The 11,285-nt window shown below is 46.6% G+C and overlaps 1 protein-coding gene across 1 annotated transcript in view; it reads right to left on the bottom strand.

Annotated features, from left to right (window-relative positions):
* Positions 1-481: 481 nt before the first annotated feature.
* Positions 482-11,285, bottom strand: part of Cdc5 (cell division cycle protein 21) — a 145,347-nt gene continuing 134,543 nt past the window's right edge. The window contains exons 13-14 of the mRNA XM_050170303.2: positions 4,492-4,620; positions 482-1,270 (exon numbers count right to left, since the gene is read on the bottom strand). Coding sequence (XP_050026260.1) covers positions 1,151-1,270; positions 4,492-4,620 — 249 coding nt within the window. The 3' untranslated portion in view covers positions 482-1,150. The remainder of the gene's footprint in view (positions 1,271-4,491; positions 4,621-11,285) is intronic.

Here is an 11,285-nt window from a genome sequence, read left to right as displayed (position 1 = left end):
AATTCCCTGCGAATTCCCGGTTTTCCTGGTTGGTAGACACCCTGATATGGGTCCCGACAGACGCGATCACACTGCAGTCCATATACGTTTGGTTCTTTTTTTTTCTTTACAACTCCGAGCTAACGTGTTCGTAGTTTGGTTGGTCATGTTTCTTCAGTTAAAAGGTGAAGTACCCCGAGCTCTACAAGGGCCGCGAGCTTCTTTGAAAGCCGTCCATAGGCATCTTGCATCCGGGTGGCCGAGATGGCGCGCGAATGCCTTGCGGTATTCGAAAACACGAGCTGTTGGCTGATGTGCACGTGCTTCAGGCCCAGATCGCGTAAATATGAACCAACCCAGTTATTTGCTTCAATGTGGCTAATTCTGTGTGCGTGTACTTAGCAAGCAAGCTGTTTACAGCGGTCGTCTGTCAACAGCTTAAAAAGATATAAATGTGAATAAAAAAGTCGTATTCACCGTTCAATAAAAGTCGTATTCACCGTTCAATACACAGCGTTTTTATTTTTTGCAAGGTTTACAAGCACGAAAGTGGAGCGTCAACTAAATACACCCATCAAACACGCAGCTCACGCGAGCGAAAACATGGAAAGGTGCAGCAAGGCGCAGCTCTTGAAGACCTCTGAAACCCGCGGCTCACGGGCGCTATCAGCAAGCAACTCTGTGTATCACAGCAGCACGCGTTGAGCCAAAACGAAGCTGCGTTTGCGTGCAGCGCTGCCGCTGCGACCACAGCCGTGAAACAGGCCTTAGAACCTAGGTGTAGCCAGTCTGTTGATAACAACCGAGACACTTGGCTGTGGAACCCTTGCACAACTGTGACACAATAACGGTTCAGTGTGCTCTCAGTGTGAATAAAATGTATGAAATTTTATTGACAAATTTAATGACAGTGATGAATTATCTACAATATTTTTGTGCCTGTTAGAAATACGCGTGAATGATGCAAATATGTAGAAGTTGGATAAAAATTGTACGTGATTCTGTTCTGTTAAATGAATGTGTTTACATGCATGAACACTAACATTCTAACATGTTTATTAAGCACCTTTATCTCACACAAGAGGCCTGCAAACTACAACTAAAGTTGGTTAGTTGTAACAATGGTGATGCAGTGGCCAAGACAGATGTATGCCTGACTCTTCTGAGAGCTCTATGCTCTGATGTCCAGCAGGGCTTCTTCAATGAGTTCCTTCTGTTGAAGCAGGTCATCATAGCGCTTCTGCAGTGCCTTTTCTCTCTCCACTTGACGGTTTACATCTTCAGTCAAAGCCTACAACAAATGCATATTCTTTTTACTCTGACATGCGTGCATTAAGGCAAAACAACATTGGGAGCGCAACGTAACGCAAGCTTAATTAAAACCTGGGGCAATGTTTGAGGCCATAATAAACCACGCAGACAGCACACCTGAATGTATGACAACGTGCTGTAAAACAAGACATTCAGGGTGTCTTGAGGATGAGACTCTCGCACATCTCCTGCTGCGATGCCCATCGTTCGACGCTGAGCGCACCGCGCTCTGTACATCCTATCGTCGTGTGGGTCTACCCTGCAACACGGAGACAGAACTACTCTTTCCCGCAGCCCACGCCTCCATCGCCAAGAGAGCGTTTGCTGCCCTTCTCGACTTTTTTGTCGAAACTCAACTGAGAGCGCGGCTATAAGCCCCGCATTGCTTCCTCTTTTTCAACCCTCTTGCCTTTTTTTTTTCTTTTTTTTTCTCCGCTCTCTTTCATTCTCTCTTAATCTTTTCCTTCCCACTTCCCCTACCCTGTGCAGTGCTGTTGAGGTGTCCTCCTTTGAGAGACAGTTACGGCACTGCACTTCTCTCTTCCCTTCACCCTTATAATCACTACACAGGGTGTCTTAACAAGTTGACATTTCCAAATTCCCCGAGTTTTCCAGGTTTTCCCTGAGTGCCTTTGCGAAATTCCCTGAGTGACACAGAAATTTGTTTTATGTCAATACGGGCTGACACCATATCACCCGATGCTGTCACTCTCCAGTAGGCATGTTAAAACATAAAAAACGACTTAATAAAGTTTGAATAGTAAGGAGTAATGTTTATTATTCAAAAATAAAACAGAAGCAAGGGATTAGTAAAATGCACAGCCAATAAAATATCTTTGAAATAATTGCTAAAACACACTGCAAATCGAGTTGAACATACTCAAATACGAATAAAAAGGATATGCGTACAAAAGCAAATATTTTCGAATGTGAGCTATTTCTATCAACTAATAGCAAGCTCATACATATGAGGCCCAAACTTTGTCACAAGTGAGATTCTCTCTCAACAGCTGGTAAGTGAACTTCAATTGTCCTAACATATTCTCAGCCCCTGCACATTGCCTCAGTGTTGTGTTTCACTGCTTTAAAGAGTTTATTTTGGTTTGGATGAGGGACACCTGCATCTCAGCATCAGCCAATACTCTGTGTTTTGGGCTCAAGCTCCTTCAAAGCGACGGCACGCTTGCTTTCCTGTTCATTCCTCAATACGTAGGTCCTTTCTGTTGTCCTTCCGTCGTGCGTTCGCCCCACGGATCATTTGAAGCATCCCCTTGGTCAGTTTTACAGCGAACGTCCGATTTTTCGGACTCCCTAGGGGTCGTGAAAACTTCTGAAAAATCGGACACTTCTAAAAAATTAATGCATGTTTTTTACTGCCCCTAAGGGCTTAAATCGCCAAAGGTACATCCAAAAAAGCTCTCAAGGCCTGCCAGTAGACTTATTAGGCATATCGGTGCTCGTACTGTGACATGAGATGGCGTGTATAATTAAGGAATATATACTGTGTCCCGTGACAACTGCCACTTCCCAAGCTTATGATTCACCGCGTAACACTGCTCTAATGAGGCAAGGCAGACTTTCGGGAACCGGCATTATGAACCGGCATTTTGGTCTGGCTGCTACCTGGAAGTTTTCTGGCTAGCAGACAACTAAAAGAGGTGGTAAGCGCTTTCCGCCATTTTTGTGGGAACTTGATGGATTGCAACAGGGCGCTTGAGGACTTGCCTCGCTCAGCTGAGTGGCTACAGTCATCTTTGAATTTCCTTACTTCTAGTGTTATCTTCGTAAGTTCTAGCACATTGTTCCGCATTGCGAGGTGGTGCAATACAAGCGGTGGTGAACCATTTGAAGCTTTTGTGTGTGCGTGTTTCCCATGAAGGCGCCTTCCTGGTGGTAAACAGCGCGCCGCACTCTCATGCGTGCATGTTATCTGCATCGTGTTCCACACAAGTTGTAGACGCTCATTCACACACATTGCAGCACATTTTTCGTTCACCTTTCTCTGGTGGTGTTCTTTTTCACGTATCTCGCGTATGTATGCGGCGATATCCCCTTTTTCTGGAGTTAGCAAAGGTGTTGCAGCTAGCCCGTGTTCTCTCCGTCGTATGATTGGGTGGCAGCTCAAGACCGAAATGTGTTCGAACTGCAGGCCGTTGATGTTAAGAATGCACTGGTTGAGTACTAGGCACATGTACATTAGTTTATTGCTTTCATGATGGCTACCAACACTGCTTTTCGTGTGAAACTTTCCGCTGGTCACAGGTGGTGTGCATTTTCATGTGCCATCCGCATCCCCACTTTGTAAGGGTCATAACAGAAGCACCATCAGCCAAAACAAACTTTCTGAAATCAAAGCCCAAGCATGTTGGCACGAAATTTTATGCGCATAAGATGTACCCGATATCCTGCTTTTTCATGTCTTGTCAAGTGATGACAAAGCGCCAACTTATCAATGTCACCGGTGGGCAGCGTGATCGCTGTGAGCAGGCATCCTCAAGCAATCGTTTTCAGGGATACAATCACATCCGATTTCGCGTCTTGGCATCGGACACGTTGGAAGCCGTTGTTGCACTGTGCAAAGTGCGGTTGGCTCAGTGCGCGTCCTGTGCAGAGTTGCGGAAAATATCGTGAAAGTGACTATGTCCCTGAATGCAACTATATACTTTCAAGCTGGCACCGCCTAAATGGGCCGACTACGCCGAGTGCGCGCCGGCCTCGCCGGGCGCTGCCATGCCGGTAGCATGTTTACAATTATCCCGCGGCCAGCAGCCTTGGCGTTCGATTTTGCAAACTTCGGGCAGTTTCGGATTGTCTTGGGATCCTAGCCCACGTGACTTCCTATCAGGAACGGACCTAGCTGGCTGCCAGAACTCCAAAAATCGAAGAGGCCCATTATCAAAATGGGCAGCTCTGCAATACTCTCGTTTGTCTTTTCCTGCTCTACAGAGTTGTGTAATCTTTCACTACCTTTGTGCTTGCCAGGGGAAAGTGACAAGATTTATTCTTAGAATTACTGGATGCCTGCTAGTAAGAATGCAGATAAAGAACAGGCAAGATGGTTGTGCATGTGCCATCATGGGTCTGCAGGCTCCTAAATAATTTTATTTTTGATGATGTGAAGAGGAAGGAAGTTTTTAAATTGGCCCCAAAGCTTCTACTGCAAGTATCCCTTGCTGCCTTGTGATGAAGGCATCTCCTTACCTCAACCCTTTTTGGGATGGCCAATGATTCGTGCTCCTGAAGAGCTCGGAAAGTCTTCAATTCCAAGTGGGTCTGCTCAATCTGCTCAGCAAGTTCCTGGATCTGTTTTATCAAAGCCTGTCCTCGTGACTGAAATATTAAGATGCAAAAGTATGGGTGTCTCACTGAACAGATATCAAATTCAGAAACAATCACTTACTACAGGTAAAGTTCAAAATACATGAGGACATTATATGCAGCATGAAAATATCTATTGCAGAACAGTACGAGTGTCCCAGCAAACGTTACAATGCTTACCTGTGCTTTCAGGACACTACGCAACCAGATGCAATAGATGTTTAATCTTGACGAAAGTCACAATACTAATAAAACATTTAATGTGCTTCTTGTGCTTGAAAATGCACAGCATAAATAGGATGCAGCTTCGTACACTTGTCAATGCAATGCCAAAGATGCACACTGTGAACAGAGACAGTCTTCACCGCTAGCCATCAGCCTTCACCCATTGGCTTCCGCGGCCGGCAGATCGCTGGCCGTGACGCGAAAGGTGGATTGCCGGCCGTGACATGAAAGGCCAAAGTCGCTATGGCCGGCGATTCGCCGGCCGCTCAGGAAATAGTTGCTTGTGACTTTAATTCAGTAGATGGCAGCACAAAACAAGGTGTTTTCGTTTTGCTTCATATGTTTTCCACTAGATGGACCTAGTTGTCCACTGTTTGAGGTTGATTTTTGTTTTTTAGAAGGCAAAAAGCTCGCGTCCCAGTGTCATGCAAAACATCGCATGGCGGGAAAAACATTCTTTGACACAAGAGGAAATTCCTGAACTTGTGTTCAACAGTGAGGCCGAGAGCGACACCAGCAATGATGAGGATGTTTAGCTAGACGATGTGGAGAGCCAAGGTGATGGCAGTGCCAGTGATGATGAAGAGCATCTGTGTTCAGATGAAGATACCATGGACTCTTCTCCACCGTCTCCGAAGGTGTAAAAGCTTGAAGAGTGGGAATGGGAAGAAGACGACAGTGCTGAAAACGTGGTCAAGCATCCGTTTGCTGTTGAGATTTGAGATAACTGCCGTTGAGATTTTGGTGGAAATAACAAGACTATGATTTATAGTGATAGAATCGAACATGCCATTCGCGCATTAAGTTGGGGTTATAACTTTAAACTGGCACAGACAATTGCAAGAAACTGTATGCCACGACGCCTCATAGTGAGGCTCTGCTACTAGGGCCGAAGATTATTACCATGCGACCCCGGAATACTGTGTGTGTGTATTGTTGAAAATCACATTTTTTATATGTTATAGGTGTTTGCTTTTTATCCGATGCAAATTACGATGTATGGGAAGTTCCCACTTACAAGCGGTGTTGCCTACAGAGTGAGTGAGACAGCAGAACTGTGGTGTCCCTTATTGCATGGTGGCACACATTATTCTGTTTCGCACTCTAGTTCGCATGGACGTAAGTTCTCACTGCACATTTAAGCTAAACCTTGAGAGGACCGAGGTGAACCCTGTCACCATTGTACGGGTGTTGGCCTATTCTGCCACCCCAGTGCTGCTTTCTTTTCACCTGTGACAGTTTTCGGAGGTAGGCTTTTTCCATGGACCAGTTTTCAGTGGCGGCACGTTGTGCTGCCAGCCGTACCAGCCATAGCAGCATAACCAGTGCAACCGGCAGAGCAAGTGTAAGGCCTACCTCTTCGAGGCAACATCACGTGCGTACACGTTTTTCCTCTCATCCACTGGCCCCTTTGTTTGGTCCTCGCTCGGACTTGCGCTCGTCTACGGTGACTTGCACCTATGACGAGCATATACACCGTTTTTTCGTGGGAGCCACCATAATGCTACGCAGTGGCACCATCTATGGGCAGTAGCATGCTGGCTTAAGCGAGCGCTCAGTCTTGCATGGAAGGTATACGCTCGGTAGTAGTTTCTCGCATTTGTTTTAATGCTCGTGCAGTCCATTTAGTATGACGTGCGTTTTCTATGTGGTAAACGGTTCTGTAAGACATGCTGAAGTGGTGTAATTCGGCATGGCCAGAGTTTCTGCTGGCGTTGAGGCGGAGGAAGCACGCAGTGCAATGCGTGTGCGCATATCTTGGTCTACAACCAGTGTCGGAGATCAATTGTGTATTTCTGAATGTTCCATTCACAAATGTCACCTTATAGCAGTACTCTTCTTTGGTTCTAAGCTGCGGTTTAGGAGCCATGAACGATCGTAACAGCTTAGGTACCATTCTGCTATGATAGGAGCTGTGCTGTTATAGCTCGACAAGCATTTAAACTTTTAGCTGTAGATTACATTGTGTTACTACTTTGTTCGGTGAATTAGGTTTCCACACATGAATAAAATAGTTTTGGTTAATAATAACAGCATACCTTACAGTGTGAATTAAAATTGTCCAGCAAGGCGACCGCTTACGAACTGCGCGAGTCTCCTAAGCAGTGATAGGGGCTGGATTACAGATATCTTTGTTCTATACAGCGCATGGTCCAAGCATATGGAATCAACGTTTATAGATCTATAAACGTAGTGCAGTGTGACTATGTGACATTGTATTGCGGCATTAGCCTGTTTTCTCTTTCTTTTTCGTAAAAGAAGATGATAACCATATATTTTTTTTCTCGTTTGTGTTCGTTTCGTTCTCTACGATGCACTCACATGTATTACGAAAATTATGTACACATTATGTGTAAAGGTACAGTTCACTACAAGTGAATTATGGTTTTACAGCAAAGCTGTTAGCCTCTCAGTGGTAGGCATGTTATGTGTCTGTCATCCATGAGCAGAAACTATCATCATCAGCAATGGCTCATAACCTCCTAAACAAGCAAAAATGCAATGGCTCATCTCCCTCATCATGCAGAGGCTACAAGCACCCAGCGAAGTGAAGTGAACACTCCATACATTCATTAAAATCATGCATACAACGTACAGAACAGCTTACATTTCAATAACGAAGAAGCTCAAAACAAGCCCCTATCATCATCATCAGTGGTTCATACCCCCATAAGCAATGGCTCATACTGCCATAAGGCAGAGGTTACAAGTGCTCAGCAAAGTGTGAAGCGAAACATTGTATACATTCGTTGAAATCACCCATGCAATGCACAGAACAGCATACACTTCAAAAAGAACAAGTTCAAAACAAGCATCTGAACCATAAATTAAGCATTGCATACCCCCCCTCAGCAGTTGCAGTGGTGGTTTTGCAACAGCTTCACTGGACATCCACTTTCACAGCGCTGGGATGGCAAGTAAATTTTTTTCATGCTGACAGTCGCTTTTATTTTATTTATTTATTCATTATTTTTACCAAATGGTACATTATGTATGTACTGGAGCACAACATCACGCCTGGAAGCCAACCAGTGCACATGTGCAACACGCCCACTGCTTATCGTAATGCTCCTCATATACTCGGCTGCATTTCTGAATAGCACCCAGCGAAGTGCACCATGCAGCTTCATGCAGGAGCTCCGATCCTTACGTGCTGAGATACAAGAACTCAAGACAGAAAACGCTAATCTCAAATCACAACTTGCAGACACACAACCCAAACATTTACCATCAAATGCAGACATCCTTCCTGTCCCTGCAATAGATTGCCCGCAAACCACCCAACAACCAACCTCGCACAAACGCAAAGCTCTCGAACCAATTTCAAAAGTGGCAGCACCAGCATACACTTCAGAAGGAAATGTCAACTGTGAGGCTCTCACTGAGCTGCAACATCGGATAGAACGCAACCTCAACGAAGCATTAGATTCTAAGCTTGCCACATTGCTCGACGCCTCCATTGCAAAAGGCTCTCGAACGCGCAATGGACAACCTCCTTACGGCGAAACTAGAAACGCTACTACTGCCCAGAATTGAGCAAGCCTTTGCGGCAAGAGAACAAGAGCGACAGGAAAACATGGACGACACGCGCAAAGTGCTTCAAGACATGGTCCCGACTTTGGCTAAAAATCACAACACCCGTTTGACAGAATTGGAAAACACCCTACTCCGTCCCAGAGCAGGTCCCCTAAAGAAGCCGTACTCGCGTCCCGACAAAGATGGCTGCGAGTAATCCAGAACGTGTTACCTACTGCATTTGGCAGTGGAACTGCCGGGGCTTCCGGCGAAAGCGAGCACACTTAGAGCAATACATTACCTCTCTCGCACCACATACTTCTCCCGATGTTATCGCATTACAAGAGACCGGAGAAGCGGCTAAGCTGTCGGGATACGCGGCATACACCGCAGTTTGCAATGATAACCGCAGGCCCCAAGTAACCACACTAGTTAAGCGAAACATTCCGGTTATACAGCATCACACAGGCATTGATACAGCAGCCCACATTTTTCTGGAGATCATCCTGTCTGCAAGGTGCAAGCAACAGAGCCTCTTCATCCTCAATGTGTACAGCAGCCCCAAAGAACAACATAGGTTTCTACGACTTTTCACCAAAGCAGATCAAGTAGCTAGGGGAGCCCCCCTGCTCATCGTAGGGGACCTAAACGCCCCTGCGGTGGCATGGGGATACCCAATGGACCGCCGAAAGGGAAGACAACTATGGCTTGACGGACAGAATCTAGGTCTTACTCTTGTCACGGATCCAACTTCTCCCACTTGTATGGGAAACAGCGTTAGCAGAGATACTACTCCGGACTTGACATTCGCAAAACGAATTCCACAAGCAGACTGGATCAACACACAAGACAACTTGGGCAGCGACCACTATTTAATCCAAACAACAGTTCGAGCAAGCCCGCAAAAGCCTAAGGGTCGTCAACTCCGCATAACGAACTGGGACGCTTTCCGGCAGGCCAGAGCCCTCACCTCTTTCTCGGGTAGCCAACCACCTTTCGAAGATTGGGTCGCATCCTTGCTGCAAGACGCGAGCAAAGCCACTAAATTGGTGCCTGAAGAAGCCAATCTGCAGGAGGCAGATAGCAAGTTACTGCAAATGTGGGAAGCCCTCGCCAGTCTGCAACGCAGATACAAACACAACAAGCTCAACCGAAAGCTCAGGAAATGTATTAGTACTCTCACCCTTCAAATCGAAGACTATGCACAACAACTTACTCGTCAAAATTGGCACAGCACATGCGACAGCATGGAGCGGCAACCAAACCTACCCAAAACGTGGAATATCCTCCGTTGCCTCCTCGATCCGGCTAACAGCAAGAACACACAACAGCACAACTTGCAAAAAATTATTCACACCCATCCGGGCACGGACGCACAAGTTCTTCAAGAATTGATAGACCGATACATAGGACCTCAACCTACTACACCCGCTCCAGCATACACAGGCACCGATAACGACCACCTGGACGCGCCCATAGAAGCAGCAGAAGTACGTGAAGCCATCCTCGCACTCCGCCCTAACTCAGCCCCGGGACCTGATGGCATTACTAATAAAATGCTTCGCAACCTAGATGAGAATTCTATACTAGCCGTCACAGCTTATTTTAACGCATACTGGGAAACTGGAAACCTCCCCTCACAATGGAAAGAAGCCAAAATTATTATGATTCCCAAACCCGGGAAGCGCCTACTACTCGAAAACCTCTGCCCTATCTCCCTGACTTCATGTGTCGGAAAGGTCCTCGAGCACGTCATCCTCACACGCTTACACAGACATATGAACGACAACAACCTCTTCCCCAATACCATGGTTGGCTTCCGTCCGAAACTTTCTGCTCAAGATGTCATGATTCAGCTCAAGCACCAAATTATCGATGGCGACAAAAGCTCCAGGCTGGACACCAGAGCCGTCTTGGGGCTAGACCTAACCAAGGCCTTCGATAACGTCACGCATGAGGCCATACTGAACCAACTGGCACAACTCCAGGTTGGACATCGAACATATAACTACGTGAAGAATTTTCTTACAGGTAGCACGGCCACCATTACCATCGGAGGGTTGCAGTCACCAATTATTCACTTCGGCAGCAAATGCACGCCGCAAGGATCGGTTCTATCCCCTTTTCTGTTTAACGTGGCCTTGCTCGGACTACCGCCTGCATTAGCTAGCATCCCCAACCTCAAGCATAGCCTCTACGCAGTCGATATCACCCTGTGGGTCACCGGGGGCAGCGACGGGGACATCCAAGACACGCTGCAGCAAGCCATCAACGAGGTCGTTGCATACGTAGAACCGCGCGGCCTGGCGTGTTCCCCACAGAAATCGGAGCTCCTTCTGTACAAGCCTAATTGGGGAAGGTCGACGTCCAGACCCTCACCCACCCGAGATAGAACTTCACGTGCACCAGCAACGCATACCTACAGTACATAGCATTCGTATCCTTGGCTTACGCATCCAACAAAACGGCAGAAACACGGAGATACTCAAGCAATTAAACAAACATGTACACCAAACCACTCGCCTCACTGCACGCATCGGAAATCGACATCACGGCATGAAGGAAAGCAACCTTATACGCCTGGTAACCGCCTACGCCCTGAGCAGGATCACCTATATCGCCCTGTACCTTAGCCTCAATGCAACTGACAAGCTCAAACTCAATACCATGATCAAGAGGGCCTATAAACAAGCCCTACATCTTCCCATCACCACCTCTAACGAGAAACTGGACGCCCTAGGCATTCATAACACCATAGACGAGCTTATTGAAGCGCACCGTATTAGCCAATACGAACGACTTGCCAATTCCATCACGGGCAGGCACATTCTAGGCACCCTAGGCATAACCTACACCACCCAATTCGGACCAAAAGTACCAATCCCTCCAAACATTCGTGATCAGCTAGTTATCCGCCCATACCTCGCAATATGCAC

This window comes from Dermacentor andersoni, chromosome 6, assembly GCF_023375885.2.
Source record: "Dermacentor andersoni chromosome 6, qqDerAnde1_hic_scaffold, whole genome shotgun sequence".
NCBI classification, from domain to species: Eukaryota; Metazoa; Arthropoda; class Arachnida; order Ixodida; family Ixodidae; genus Dermacentor; species Dermacentor andersoni.
Note: the sequence above shows the minus strand (reverse complement) of the source record. Positions and strands in the feature narration are given on the sequence as shown.